This window comes from Monodelphis domestica, chromosome 4 (assembly GCF_027887165.1).
Source record: "Monodelphis domestica isolate mMonDom1 chromosome 4, mMonDom1.pri, whole genome shotgun sequence".
Lineage (NCBI taxonomy): Eukaryota > Metazoa > Chordata > Mammalia > Didelphimorphia > Didelphidae > Monodelphis > Monodelphis domestica.
This window is the reverse complement of record NC_077230.1, coordinates 349,659,250-349,675,593: the sequence shown is the minus strand read 5'-3', so window position 1 is coordinate 349,675,593 and position 16,344 is coordinate 349,659,250. Positions and strand designations below refer to the sequence as shown.

Genomic DNA, 16,344 nt, shown 5'->3' with positions numbered 1-16,344 from the left:
TAGCTAGCAAGAAATTACAAATATTTATTGTTTTCAAAATGCTAACTCATTCCACCCTTAATATTCCTTCTCATACCCCAAGACTTAGAAGCATAGTCCCTGGTCCCCAGCTTTATCTACAGTTTATACTGGTTCTTTGGAAATTACCAATTGTCTGTTAATTGATGAATCAAATAGACTATTCTTACTCATCTTTCTTGAAGTCTCTTCCATATTTGACACTGTTGGTTATGCCCTACTTTTTAGACACCTTTTCCTCCCTTGATTTTCTTAAATAATGTTTTCTCTTGGTTCTCCTTAGGCTCCTTTTATAGATCATCATTGTCACACTCCCACAATAAATCCATTTTAGAACAAAAAGGGACAGCTAAGCAAAACAAACCAATAGTTTGGCCAAGTTGAATAATGTAGCCCTCATTTCTACCCCTTCTTCCAAGAAGAGGAAGATATGCATCACTATCATTCCTTTGAAGAAAATGTCAGTCACTGTATAGTCAAGAGTTCTTTATGTTATATTATTCATTATGTTCTCATTCTGCTTACTTTGCAACAATTCAAGTCTAGGTTTCTATGAATCATCTTCTTAATAATTTCTTATAGCACAAGAGTATTTCATTGCAACTATATATTTGTTATCCACATAATATACATATTACAGTCATAGCATTTCCTTAATGATTCTCCAATTAGTGATCACCAACTTCCTTTTCATTTCCTTGCTAATATAAAAAAAAAAGATATAAATACTTTTGTCTATGGATCTTTAAGTTTTCGTCAGAAGGAATTTTTCTAGTAAATTTAACTAGAAAAAAAGCAAAAAATAAAAAAATTAAGGAAAATAACTTCTTAGTCTCTGTACTGTATTAAGAGTACAAGCATGTATGAAATCATAGCTTTTAGACATAGTTCAAAAGGCATAGCAAAGGTGGCAGAGAAAATGCAGGGTTCTCATCTGAACTCTCCAAAATTTCCCTTTCAACAACTGTAAAATAATGCTTCAAAACTAATTTTGGAGAAGAATCCACAAAAGGACCAAATGAAACAATTTTCTATGCCAAGACATCTTAGAAGGTCTGAAGGAAAGGTCTGTCACACATGGGTGAAAGTGGAGCACAGTCCACCACAGGCAACTCTCTGCAGCAAGACAGCAGGTCAAGCCTGAGTCAGCCAACAGCAAGGCCTGAGGCCTGATGCAAGCCAACAGAAGGCTTTGGGACAATTGAATTGGCAGCAGCAATTTTAGGAGCTCTCAGCCCAAAGATAGTAAGAGGGTTGGACAAATGGCAAAAAGAAGATTACAGGGGCCTCTTTGCTGGCATTGGGTGCAGGACTCTGTTGCATTGCTCACATGCAGATCTGGATCTCAATACCAGCTCAAGCAGGAACATTAGCACACCAGAGCTTGTAGCCATAGAGGAGCAGGGACTGTAAGGGTTAAAATGGGGTTTTGACTAAATCGAGTTATAAATTCAATGTTGTGATCGCAGAATTCAAAATATCCCTTAAGCCAGAAAAAAACTGTTAGCATCTTTTATTTATAACAAGGAAGAGAAAGAGTTGAAGTATGAAATGTAGGAGGGAAAGAGGTAAGGAGTTGCCTAGCCTAACCTAAGTGCTGATCCAATGAAATTCAGCTCGTTTCCGACAAAGTTCTAATTTCTACGTGGAAATCCAAGTTACTTACCCAGCAAGCAGAAGCAAGATCCAGGGAAAAGGTCTCCAAGCCAAAGCGGGGATCTTAGGAACCAGTCTCTCCAAATGCCAGGAAGGGAATGAATGGTAGACCCTGTTGGTCCCTTTTTATATCTCTTTTTTCCATGTCACTTCCTGTCACTCTTCTTTCACAGAAACCAATGTCAGTCTTTCAATTTGCTTAGCACTGCCCAAGGTGGGGGGCAGTGGCCTTTGGGGTTGTCACTTACTCAAGTAAGTGATTTGTGAACTCTCATACTTAATGGTAAGTAGGGGTACTTTAAGTTCTTGATTTGATTAGCTAAAAATAGGCAAGGGGAGAGTTAATCCTATCTTCATATACCTCCCTGTGATTCTTTGGGAGACTAGTCTCCACAATGAATCATTTAACACAACTAGCTTATATTTCTAAAGATCTTCTAGCAAAGGGTGCATACAATATTGTACTTTCTAAGAAGAAACTACAACAGTTGGAGATAAGAGGGAAATAAAAGAAAGAGAGCAAAACCAATGTTTGTTAGGCACATTGACAAAAAGCCAATTAGGGGGCAATCCCCTTTGGCATAATAGTTTTACATTCAGATTAAATGATAAGTTCAACCCCCTTCAATTCACTCAATACATCCCAAAGTTCATTCCGGATCTTCTGATGCAGTGTAGGTTTTTTTTTTTTTTAGATTTCTTTATAGCACCTTCTCCAAACAGTTCATTTTCTTGATTTGGGGAATTAATGATCTTTTCCTGACGTTTTTTCTCAAAAAAAATTTTTTTTAAGTCTGGATTTTATTAAAATTGTACAGGACCATTTTTCCATAGTAAAAAAAAGAGTAGTTGTATTTTCTTACAGACCAGAATATAGACCATAACCATACCTCTCCTGGGATCATACCACCTTAGAAGAAATTAAAACTGAAAGCTATTCTCAGCAAGTCAGTGATCCAAGACAATTCAAAGGATTTAATGCTGAAAAAAAATGCTATCTACCTCTAGAAAAAGAACTGATGGAGTCTAAATGCAAATCGAAGCATACTTTTTAAAGTCACCTTCATTTTTCTTGTTTGTGTTTTGGTCTGTCTTTTCTTTATGAAAATCATGGCTAATATGGAAATACAATTTGCAAAACTGTATATGTATAACCTATATCAAATTGTTTGCTATCTTAGAAAGGAGCAAAGGGCAAGAGGGAGAGAATTTGAAACTCAGTTTGTTTTTTTTTTTTTAATGTTAAAAAATGTTTTTAAGAGGGCAGCTGGGTAGCTTAGAGGATTGAGAGTCAGGCCTAGAGACAGGAAGTCCTAGATTCAAATCTGGCCTCAGACACTTCCTAGTTGTGTGACCCTGGGCAAATCACTTAACCCCCATTGCCTAGCCCTTACCACTCTTATGCCTTATAACCAATACACAATATTGACTCTAAGACAGAAGTTAAGGGTTTAAAAAAAAAGTTTTTAAATGTTAATTAAAAAGTAGATCAGTAGCACTCATTTTGCAGAGTTGACATAGGGACTTAGACTTGGGCTAAGACTTAAGAAAACTAGAATTCAAATCCCATGTTACACATTTAGCCACATGATTCTTGGCAAGTTATTTAACCTCAGGGAACTTCAGCTTCATTTGTAAAATAGTGGTGATAATAGTATATACTTCACAGAGTTGTATACATAATGTTATATAAATGACTTTCTAAAATTCAATTTTATTTTCAGTTTCAAATTCTCTGCCTCCCTCCTCTCCTTCCAACCCATTATAGAAGGCAAGAAAAACAAAATTAATTACAAATATGTAGTTATACTAAAAAAGTTTCCTTCACAAACCACTTAAAAAATAGGGAAAACTGCTTTGGTCTGCCTTCTTTAGTCAGTTCTAGTTCTCTATCTGAAGATGTCATGAGTCCTTTGAAATTGTGGTAGGTTAATCAGAGTTAATCAGAGTTTATAAGTCAGAGTTGTTTGTCTTTAAGATACTGCTGATACAATAAAAATTTTCTCTTCATTCTTCTCACTTCACTTTGTTTATACCCTAACCCTATCCAGGTTTTCTGAGACTATCTCCTTCATAACATATTAATGTCCCATCACATTGATATAACCATAATTTGTTCAACCCTTCCCTAATTGATGAGCATCCCCTCATTTTCCAATTCTTGGCTCCACAAAAGGCTCCTAGAAATGTATGTATAAAATTATATGGGTCCTTTTCCTCTTTCTTTGATATTTTTGAGAGATAGAGCTAATAGTGATATTATAGGGTCAAAGGCACTATATACAGTTTAATAGTTTTGGGGACATAATTCCAAATTGCTTTCCAGAATGGTTAGACTAATTCACAGCTCTGCCTCAGTACATTAGTGTACTCTTTTCCACATTCCCTTCAGCATTTGTCATTTTCCTTTTTGGTCATCTTAGCCAATCAGAAAGGAGTGAGGTGGTACCTCAGAGTTGTTTTAATTTGCATTTTAGTTATTAGTGATTTAGAATGTTTTTTAAATATGGCTTTTGGTGACTTATATTTCTTCTTCTGAAAACTATTCATAACCTTTGACCACTTTTCACTTGGGGAATGACTCTTATAAATGTGGCTTAGTTCCCTGTGAATTTTAGAAATGAGACTTTTATCAGAAAAACTTGCTGCAAAGATTCCCTCCCTCCCCCATTTCTTAATTTTCTTCTGGTTTTAGCTGCATTGGTTTTGCTTGATGTTCTTGACCTTTTTTGTCAAGGTAAATTTTATTATTTTTGTAGCTCTATAAATTCGTTGCTAATGTGATTAGTATGGTACTGAATAAGTAAATTAATTTAGGTAGCATGGTTATTTTTATCATATTGGCTTAGCCAATCCATGAACAATTAATCTTTTTCCAGTTAATTATATGTTTTGATTTATGAAGAGTGTTTTAAAATAGTCTTCATATAGGGAGTTCTTAAAACTTCTAGAACATACAAGGTATTGATTTTGGAGGTTATGTTTTTAGCTGAGGTAAACTTTGAAGGACACTTCCACATGTAAAAACTGCTTCTTGGGGGCAGCTGGGTAGCTCAGTGGATTGAGAGCCAGGCCTAGAGATGGGAGGTCCTAGGTTCAAATCTGACCTCAGACACTTCCCAGCTGTGTGACCCTGGGCAAGTCATTTGACCCCCATTGCCTAGCCCTTACCACTCTTCTGCCTTGGAGCCAATACACAGTATTGACTCCAAGACGGAAGGTAAGGGTTTAAAAAATAAATAAATAAAAATAAAAAAATAAAAATAAAAAAAACACTTCTTAAAAAAATTCTAAAAGAACTCCAAAAACAACCCCTTCCCAAAAACTAGAAATACATTTACCATACTTAGCAAGGCAAAACTAAGAGTTCATTATATGCCAGAAACTTTGCTAAGGACTGGAAATACAAATACAATACAAATACAAATAAAAATAATTCCTATTCAAGAATCTTACATTTTAATGGAACAACATAATATATAAAAGTGAACTGAAAAGGCAGGAGAAGGAATATAGGTTCTGGATGCTTAATGTCTAGAATGTCTAGAAAATCAGAAGCATAGGAAGAAGGGAATAAAGATTGACTAGCCTGGAGTTTACCCTGAAATGGAAGCTCCACTTAAAATTCATCAATAGGAAAACAGGGCTGGGATGACAAAGGGAGTATCTTCAGAACCAATCCAATTCAGACGACATTAGAACTACTGTAGGCCAGGCATTGCACCAAGTACTGGAGATCCATTCTTTTTAGATTATTCAACAAACATAATACACTCACACCCAGGCTCATTGTCTATTTAGACTTTCTCTGAGCCTCCAGTGATGATAAAATTCTTAGGGCTAATATATATCATCTCCTTCTATAAGAATATGAATAGTTTGACCTCTTTGTTCCTTATGGTTTCTCATGTTTGTTTTTTTATGCTCCTCTTGAGTACTGTTTTTGAATGTCAGATTTTCGGTTTAAATCTGATCTTCCTCCAGGAATACTTGAAAGACCTTTTGTTTAATTAAATAATTATTTTACCCTCAGTAGGATTATATTCAGTTTTGCTAGGTAGAGTATTCTTGGTTAGACCCTTTACCTTCTAGAATATCATATTCTAAGCTCTCTATTCCTTCATGATGGTGGCTTCTAAATTTTATGTTATCCTGACTGGGACTCCATAGTATTTGAATTTGTTCTTTGTTGATCACTATTTTTTTTTTTGACCTGAGTGGGAGTTCTGAATTTTAGCTAAAATATTCCCAGGGAGTTTTCATTTTGGAGTTCCTTTCAGGATATGACTGATGTATTTTTTTCAGTTTCTACTTTTTTCTCTGGTTCTAAGATAGCCAGACTTTTTAATGACTTCTTGAAATATGTCTAATACATTTTTTTGTTCATGTTATTCTAGTTCAGTGATAGTTAAATTATTTCCCTTTGATCTATTTTCCAGATCAGTTGTTTTTCCTGTGAGATATTTCACATTTTCTTATATTTTTTCAATTTTTTGATTTTATATGATTATTTGTTGATGTGTCAAAGTCATTAGCTTCCATTTGACCAATTCTCCTTTTTAAAGAATTATTTTTCTTTGTGACTTTTCTGTACCTCTTTTTCTATGTGACTAATTCTGCCTTTTAAGGGTTCTCTTCAGTGAATTTTTTGTGACTTTTACCAGTTCCCCTATTTTTTGTGTATTAGATTCCCCCCCCCCCCCAATTTTATTGTCATGCATAAAACACTTCCATATTGGTCATTGTTGGAAGAGCACACTCATACATAACCAGAACCCCAAAATAAAACCAAAGATACACTCATGTGAAAGATGACTCCAATATTTCTTTCTCTGGATGTGATAGCATTCCCCATCATTAGTTTTTCAGGATTATCCTAGATCATTGCATTGCTGAGAGTAGCCAAGTTTTCACATATAATCATCATCCAGTATTGCTGTTATTATGTAGGATATTCTCCCAGTTCTGCTTATTTTGCTATGCATCAGTTCCTGTAGATCTTTCCAGCTTTTTTCTGAAATCATCTTACTTATCATTTCTTATAGTACAATAGTATTCCATTACCAACATGTACCACAATTTCTTTAGCCATTCCCCAATTGATGGACATCCCCTCAATTTCCTATTCTTTGGCACCACAAAAAGAGCAGCTATAAATAGTTTTATATAAGTAGGCCCTTTCCCTTTTTTTATTATCTCTTTGGGATACAGACCTGGTAGTTTGCCTATTTTTTAAAGATAGTATTTTTTTCAGTGTTTGTGTGTGTGTGTGTGTATGTGTGTGTGTGCCTCTTTTACCAAACTATTGATACTTTTTTTCACGATTTTCCTGTATCATTCTCATTTTTCCCCTCAATTTTTCATCCACCTCTCTAATTTGATTGTTAAAATCCTTTTTGAGTTCCTCCACTAATTCTTTTTGGACTTGAGAGCAACTCATATTTTTCTTGGAGGCTTTGGATGTGGTAGAATTGATTTTATTGTCTTCTGGGTTTGTGTTTCAATCTTCCTTGTCAACACAGTAACTTTCTATATTGAGTTTCTTTCTTTGTGTGCTCATTTTACAGCTTTTTTCTTTTATTTCTTTTTTCTTTTTTAAACTTATAAAACTGTTAAAGTTGGGCTCTGTACCCATGGTGACAGGACCACTATTCCAAACTTTAAGTTCTTTGAAGCTACCTTCAGAGCTACTTCTGGGGAATCTGTAAGTTCTCAGTTCTTCCAAGGTATTGTGATCTATGGAGTGATGTGTTTAATACTCCCCTGGTCTGTGAGCAACTGCAAGCACTCTTTTCTACCTTGGAAGTGTGACCAGGGTCCCTTGCTCCCCTGTGTCCATAACAGCTGGGGTGTACTAGTGTTCCTTCTCTCCCTGAGACTGTGACCCAAGGCTATAAACTGGATATGCATATAGTCATTGGGACAAGAGTCTTGTACCCAGAGCCAGCAAAGGAACTACTACTAATCATTTGTCTGTTACTCTTTACCATCTGTGACTGAGCATTCCAAAAGCCTTTGCTTGATTGAGTTGCCCCTGAGGCCTGTTGCAAGGTGGGGCCTGCCTGGCACCCTTCTTTGAGCTCCATTTCCATTGAGGTACAATAGCTCTTTTATGGTGGCCTTCTAAGATGTTTTGGGCTGAAAAATCATTTCCAGAATTTGTTTTGAGGCATTATATCATAGTTGTTTGGAGGTGTAAAAATAAAATTGGCAAGTTCAAAATAAAATATTTCTATGGAAAAACTGTTTAACTCGCCAATCAGATTCAAACCGTTCAGATACTTTTGATAGAGCTAATCAAGAGTATCCTCACCAGCTATGTGACCCTGGGCAAGTCACTTGACCCCCATTGCCTAGCCTTTACCACTCTTCTGCCTTGGAGCCAATAACCAGTATTGACTCCAAGACAGAAGGTAAGGGTTTAAAAAAAAAAAAGTATCTTCAGTGATGAAGTGAAGCTCAAATGTGAACTTCCCTTCAGGGCCAGGTGCAAGGATGCTAAAGAAATTCTTATTATAAAAATAAATGTTTATTGAAATATATAAGGATAAATAAAGGGTTTCTAATTCTAAGGGACTGTAAATCCACCGAAATAAACTCCCAGGTTCCGCAAGGAACTGCTTCTCCTGTGTTTCACAGCTACACTAATCCCTGATCTCACTAACCCAAATTTATACTATCTAAATAAAAACTACCACTATTATCCTTATAAATCTTAAGTTCGACTTCAAATTATAAAATAACAAAGCCTGGTTGGTTGAGTCTCAACAAGAATCCAGTTAGGATTCTGAGTCTGTAGGACTCTTGTCTTAACAGACTCAAAGTCCCAACCAAAGACCAGGTTTTTCTTTGGTCTTCTCAGAGTTAAATAATCTATAAAACCACAATAGATATTCAATAGTGTTTCCCAAGTTGGGAAAGGAAAACATTGAGCTCCTTCAGATCTTTCCCTCAGACAGAGAGAGAGGCAAAGATGTTACCTCCTCCAGCTCTGAGAGTCTCTAAGAGTGTGTCTCTGCCAACTGCCAGAGCCCAACTCCCAACTGCCAGAGAGAGTAATTGACATAGAAAAATGGTTATAACTGTCACATCTGAAATTAACCCGGTTTCTCAGCTCTGCTTCAAACTCCAGTTCTTTTCTTAAGCAGCCACTTTACTTCTTATCTCTAAACTAATAAAACAATACTTATTTTCTAATATCATCCTTACAGAGGGTAATTTGGTAGAGATCAGGTGGGTCTGTGTACCTTCTCTGCCATCTTGACTCTGCCCCCTCCTTAATTTGTTTTAATAAATTTATGCTAATTAATCTGAAGATATGTTAAAAATGAAAAATGCAACTAAATAGGTAGTAAAGGGAAAGACAAGAACATTAAATAATAATGTCTTATTTTATTTGGCAACATAAACATGTATTGAAATTGAAAGAGAATCACTTCAGGTTCAATTTAAGAATATCCTACAATCAGGGATCATCTTCTGCCTCTTCCCCCAGGTATATGTTCTGTCCATATGCAAAATCCAAGATCAAGAAAAATGGACATTCTTGGCAAAGGACATTCACCCAGAAAAGTTGGGAAGTGGGGAGAGAAAGAAATGATTTTCTGTAATTCAGCAACACCACCCCATTTCTGCATCAGTGATTTTCCTAGAATTCAGTCACCATTGTTTAATTTAGGAAATTTTGCACTTATAATAAAAAAAGATAATTCCTAATAATGGCAATAAGGGGAAATGCTTACTTCAAATGGTTCACAGGTTTCTTTGTTTTTGATCTCACCGATTTCTGAGGGAAAAGCTTTTGTAAATCTTAAATACAAAGTGAAAACAATTATTATTTCATCATTTCCCATAGATTCCTACCACATCTTATTTTAATTTGACTTTTCTCTGTGTGTGGCCCTTTGACCCATCCTCTCACTCCATCCTTCCCCTTCCAGACACAAATAAACACAAAAGCCTCAAGCTCTGATCTGAATTTTTTGTAGGGGAGAGCTCTATTCCTCAGCCCTTTTTGTGTCCCTCCCTTGGCTTTTGAACCATCCTTTTCTTGGCGGCAACATCTTTCGGGGCACATTTCCATCCCTTTTCACCTCCAGTCCAGAATATTACTATAGTGCTGTCAAGGTCACAAACCTAGAGGGAATCTCACAAGATTTTTAATCCAAGAAATATGTGAGCAGGAACCCTCTTTATAATATCCCCAATGGGTGGGTTGGGAAACTTCTACTTAAAAGACACCCAATGATGTGAAACCAGCTGCCTTGTGAGGAAGCCCATTGTACTCATGGATAGATCTAATTGTTAAGAACTTTTTCCTGTACCTAGTCTAAATCTTTCCATTGCAACTTCTACTATTGGCCTAGTTCTGTGCTAGGAGACCAAACAGAACTAATTGAATTCATCATACAGGGGTGACTTGCTCAGGATCACATAGCTAGTGTTAGAGGCTGGAAGCTAGTCACAGCCTGAAGTTGAACTCAGGTCTTCTTGGCTTCCAGCATTATGGCACCACCTAACTGCCACATTTATTCAGTGCCATGCTGCTATGAAATAGCAGACCTAGTTCTTGAACTCAGTTTTTGTGAATCATAATCCTTTTTCTATTCACTGCCTGGCTATCAGAAGTATTCACAGGCCTCTCTCTAAGCTCATGTTTTGGGTTTTTGTTTTTTGTTTTTTTGTTTTTTTAACTAAAGTATTTTCAATTTGTTTTTAAGTAATTAACTTGATGCCCCCTAATTCCTGTACTGGCAGTAGCATCTTGCTTTGAGACCAGTAAGATATTGTTCCTTAAATTTCTTTAGCAATTAACTTTTTTTTAAAACCTTACCTTCTGTCTTAGAATCAGTACTGTGTTCCAAGGCAGAAGAGTGGTAAGGACTGGGCAATGGGGGGGGGGGGGGGGAGTTAAATAACTTGCCCAGGTTCACAAAGCTAGGAAGTGTCTGAGGCCAGATTTGAACCTAGGACCTGGCTCTCAATCCACTGAGCCACCCAGTTGCTCCCCAGCAGTTAACTTTTCAAAGTGGTTTTACACTCATTTGAGATGGAGAGTCAAAGCTGGGAGGTGCCCTGGTCCAGCCTCCCACCTAGGATAGGAATCTTCCCTACAGTTTCCTTAATAGACATTTTCCCAGTCTTTGCTTCATTATTTCCAGTAAAGTTGAACTTACTCAGAGAAGGCTGCCCATTCCATTTGGGAATAGTGTTCGTTTTCATTGTTGAGAAGTTCTTACTCATATAGACCTGAAATATACCTTCTTGTAATTTCCCCAAATTGGCCCATTTCTACCTTTTGAAGCAATGTAGAATAGTCACACACACACACACACACACACACACACACACACACACACACCCCTTCCATGGGTAGCCATTCATATATTTAAAGACAGTGATCGTGCACCTAAAACCAGATCTTTTCATCTCTGGGCTCATCATTCCCAAGTTCTTAAATTTTTGTTTATATTGTCAGTTTCAGATATTTTCAACATCCTGATTACCCTCCTCCATTTTATGGTTACCCTCATGTACATTTTTTCATTTCCCTTAAGATGTGGGACCGCAATTTGAACAAAATATTCCATATGCAATACGACCATATGAAAATACAGTCAAGTTACTTTGTTCTGCTACCCAAAATTAAATGAAAATTTTTGGCCTCCATGTCATGCTGACTCACTGATTTTGTCATTCACTAAATTTCCTATGACTGCTGTTTAGTTGTCTTGCCCCTCCTATATTTGAGCAGTCGATTTTTAATCTAAGTTTAGGACTTTATATTTAATACAGTGACATTTCATGTTCTTTATTTTGGCCCATATTTTAGCTTAACAAGATATTTTATTTTCCAGCATATTATTGCACCCTTCCAGCTTTGTATCAGCATCATGGTACAGATTGTTGATGAGAAGGTCTAAGATAGGACCCAAGAGGACTTTCTGGACTTCTGGGCTGGCATCAGTTACTCTTTAGATCCAATTTTTCTATTAGTTATAAGACTTTCTAATTTTACTACCATTCAGCCCAAGTCTCTCCATGTTTTTCACAAGGATATTGTGAGTGATATTATCCCCTTCATCCGCAAATGCAGCTCTAGTCTTGGTGTAATGAAAAACATTATCCTTAGTCTAAAGGAAGGATCTTTCAAGTTTAAGCCCTGGTCCTGCCAGTTATTAGCTGTGTAAACTTCAATTCCTTAAGTTCTCTTCTGTAAAATAATGTCAGGTTTAGATTTTTTATTATGATGTACCCCTTATCTGGTCGTCTCTACCACTTTATAAAATAAATGTCAATTTTGTATTTACCATACAATTTTTAGCCTAGTGCCTTGCACACAGTAGGTGCTTGGCAAATGCTGGGGTGGAGAGGGGCTGATGTTTGATGAATGAGAAGGGTCAGCAAGCTATTTAGTAGCAGAGAAGCAAATCTGGGCTATTTGGCCTGAGGTGTTAACCTTGTGTCTATACTCTTACACTTGAATATGTGATCCCAGATTTGAAAATTTGACTTTTTGAAAGGGCCCTAGGATCTCCATGTTTCTAACAAGTGAGTATGGCTTGAGCAATCTAGCTCTCAAGTAGGGCCTACATCCCCAGAATCTCTTACTGACTCCTTTGTGGGAAGTGGTGAGGTCATTTTGTTTTCCTTTACTGTTGTCATTTCCTCAAAAAATATAGTTGACCAGTCCCCTTTCTGGGCTGTGACCACAAAGTCACAGCTCTACATCATTCACAATAGCCAGCCTCATAGTCAGACCAGCCTTGTAGGGAGTTATAAAGTACTTTTCTACTATGAGGTGTAGGACGATAAACATTTCATATGAGTTGGCAAAATTACAAGTATACAACATGAGGTGATTATGAGAGGTCCCTTGGTCTTGTATCTTTCTATCCAGGCTTCTGAACTCAGCCCATCTTTTATCATATTGTCTTCCTACCTGGCTGCTTCACTGCAAACCCCCCCTCCCCCTTTTTTTTTAAACCTATACCTACTCCAACAATTTCTTTGTCTTCAAAGTAATGGATAACTAGTCTCTTTGGTTTTCCAGGCTTTTGCCTTCCTTAATTAGAGTAGGTATAAAATTTAAGCTTTTGATAACTATATAGAAAACTATAGAAAATCTTTAAGGAAGCTGAGGATTTATGAAGCTTATCCGATCCCTGTTCCAGGGTGACAGAAATAATAATAATACTTTTTTTAAAAGTACTTTAAGGTTTGTAATGAGCTTACTTCATAGCAATATTGTGATGAAGTTTGGGGAAAGTATTTTAAACTAAATTTTGTAGCTGAGGAAACCCAGAGATAGAGGTCAGGAAGAGTGACTTAACTATCTATCTAGTAAGAGACTCTTTAGGATCCATACACAGATGATTTTCTTACTCAAAGGCCAGTACTCTTTCCTTTTATGTTCCACTGCTTTGTGCTGAACTCAAACTCAGATCTTAAGACATTTGATCTCCCCACTGTACTATGCTATGTCCCCAAAACATCCACAGGAGTCATGATGGAATTCTCCAAAGCATTGTCATCAAGAAATAGCCCTAGAGAAACAGAAACCTTGAAGCTAACCCCAGAACACATTGGCCTCATACCTTAACAGAGCAATATGGTGTTGTAATGTTTTGGTGGGTTTCACTATTCTTCTGAGGTTCCAGAAGAAAAGATAATGGGACTGTGGAAGAAGAGAAGATGTGCCTGCCTTCTACATGGTACCCAGTAGTTCTTGCTATTCCAGATGGCAGAGACCTACCCCATGCAATTTAAAAGGAAAAAGGTTTCCTTCTTCTGGTCTTGGCAAGACTTAGCTAACTTAAGGGAAGGAACCTGCTCTAGAATTCATAGTTCCATCTGTTGAAGACTGAACAACCAAACCTGTGAAAAACAATAGGTCACCTAAGGACTTCTTTTAATGTTGGTTGGGAGGAAAATTGGAAGAGATTTTGAGAATTTGGCTATGTTGATCCCACTTTCTTCATGTTTTCTTTCTAGGCTGGTTTACAAGTGGTTCTTGCTAATATACAAAATCAGTTATGCCACTGGAATCGTTGGCTACATGGCTGTGATGTTCACCCTCTTTGGTCTTAACTTGTTATTCAGGTAAGTAGATGCCCATTGTATGTTGTACTAGTTCCTTGGGTGAGAGGACCGATGGGTTTGGCCTTATTTACTAAAGGGTTTCCAGATGAATGGGATATTTATTCATTTATTTAACCAGCCAACATTTTTAAGTGTTGCCTCTCTAAGAGCATGGCACCACATGCTTAGCCTTAAATAGCATTCAATATGGAACCAGTACCAGAGAGCAAGGGAAAACTTTGTATTTGAGGCCTCATTTGTCATGGAAAGAAAACTGCACCAAGAGCTAGGAGAACTAATTCTCTGGCCTCAATTGCTTCACATAGTATTACCGAGCTTTAATTTTTTTCCACTGTAAAATGATGAGAGTAAAGTTTACCTACTTGATGGAGCTCTTTTGAAAGCCCAATGATGTAATGAAGGTAAAGCCTTCAATAAATTATAATTGTTAACTATAATCAATAGAACTTTTATTCTCAGAGCTTTATGGTAGCAAGATATGGGAAGAATCTGGATTCATAATTTTAATTATTAATATAATAATACATTATTATATTTTCTATTATTGCATGTTATTAATATAATAATTAATATAAAATAATAATAATTTAGGGGAAGGTAATAGATTTGTCCAACTTGAATATCTCTCAGAGGTACTCATAAAGAGCAATAGTAATGATTGATTGTAGAATTTTGGGCTCAAAAGATCCTTAGGTATTGTTAGGTTCAACCATTTCATTTTCCAGGGAAGGAACCTGAGGCCCAGAAGTGGTTTGAGGCAAAAGAAAGGGACTTACCTAAAATCAAATAGCAAGTGGGACTAGAACCCAAATTCCTACTTTGAGAGCTGCCTTCAACCTAGGGCTGTTGTGAGGACAGGATAAGAAAATAGACATGAATAGACTTTGGAAAAGTCTTTTTTGCTGAGCAGATACAAATCTAGGCTTCCCAAGCCCTGTTTGTTAGCTGAAGTAGTAATAGACTAGGCTGGGGTTCCCAGGAAAAGTAGTTATTTTAAAATCTCTATATATAAAACCCTTACCTTCCATCTTAAAATCAATACTGTGTATTGGTTCCAAGGCAGAAGAGTGGTTAAGGGCTAGGAAATGGGATTTAAGTGCTTTGCCCAGGGTCACACAGCTAGAAAGTATCTGAGGCCAGATTGGAACCCAAGATCTCCTGGTTCCAATCCGGCATCTCAATCCACTGAGTCACCCAGCTACCTCCAGGAAAGACAGTTCTAATGCACTTTCCTGAGCTCAGCTGCACATAAGAGCAAGAACAGTAGCTTACTCTTCTGAGAGATTTGACTTTTCCAAGGTGCTGACATCCTCTGTGAACCCCTCCTTAGAGGTAGACAGTGTAAATATTACCCCCATTTGATAAATCAGAAATCTAAAACTTAAATGACTTGACCAAGTTAAGTGATTTGTCCCAACTTTTCTAGCTCATTTTTCAGTTCAGCTCAATAAAGATTTAGGTTCTCTGCCCTAAAAAAAATTGCCAAGAAGGACTAATGCAGGTATATATAGATCCATTTTGAGAGGTGATCAGGGAAATCCTCATGGATAAGATAATGCCTGAGCTGGGCCTCAAAGGAAAGAGAAATAGATTATAGCAAATAGATGAGATGTGGTACTTTTGAGATCTTTACTAATGCACTTAGTGAAAGGGAGCAGATTTGATCAAATGTTAGCAAATAGTTCCATTTGTCTAAAAATAGAGTATAAAGGGAGTTTAGTATGAATCTGAAGCTGGAGAAGATTGAAGCTATATTATGAAAGAGCTTTATGGCCTCTCAAATGAGTTTATATTTTATCCTCATGTAAAAATAGAATCATGTATGGTGTTTTGAGCAGGTAATTATGCATTATTAAATGTTAGAATTGAAACTTCTGAGTCCAAGATCAATACTTTTAAAAATACCACACTGTCTCAGTTAGAATGTTATTGTAAAAAGATCTAGGCTAGTGATTGTAAACCTTTTAGAGACCTAGTGCCCAAATTGTAACCCACATGCCTCATGTGAGCCACCTGACTTACCCCAGACAAGGGAGGGAGGAAGTGCTCCTATTGAGCTGCTGGGCGGTGAGGCGGAGAGAAATGTACTCAGGCACAATAGAGAGGGGGGAGGGAGAAGCCCCCTCCAGCACACATGCTAGAGATTTGCTAACACAGACCTAGGTTGTAGAGATCTTGATTGACATGTATAAATTTGCAAAGAGAAAAGGGAAGGTATTCTATGAACTTTTCCCTGTGCCCTGGTAACAACTTTTGAAACTTGAAGGAATAGTTTTGTGTCAAATGAAAAGTAAGTCTGCTTTTTATTCTTGGATAAAGCTTCCACGTTGGGCCATTATCAGTGACAACCAATATTGGATTAGTATCTTCTTTGTGTAAAATACTGTTCTGGGGACTAGAAAAGTACAAAGTTTAGATAAGATAGTCCTTTACCCTCTTAGAGCTCATGGAGACTAATAGAAAATCTAAGCTACAAACATAACAACTGTCCATAACACAATACATGGTAAAGACATCGGAGGGTGCAGGAGCCTTTGGAGAGGATCTTGCTATAGCTTCTAAGCCTTG

General features: G+C 36.9%; 1 protein-coding gene across 1 annotated transcript in view; it reads left to right on the top strand.

Moving 5' to 3' along the window:
* RNF121 (ring finger protein 121) overlaps nt 1-16,344 on the top strand; it is a 106,284-nt gene that overhangs the window by 57,832 nt on the left and 32,108 nt on the right. Inside the window, exon 5 of the mRNA XM_016422031.2 lies at nt 13,669-13,776. Coding sequence (XP_016277517.2) covers nt 13,669-13,776 — 108 coding nt within the window. The remainder of the gene's footprint in view (nt 1-13,668; nt 13,777-16,344) is intronic.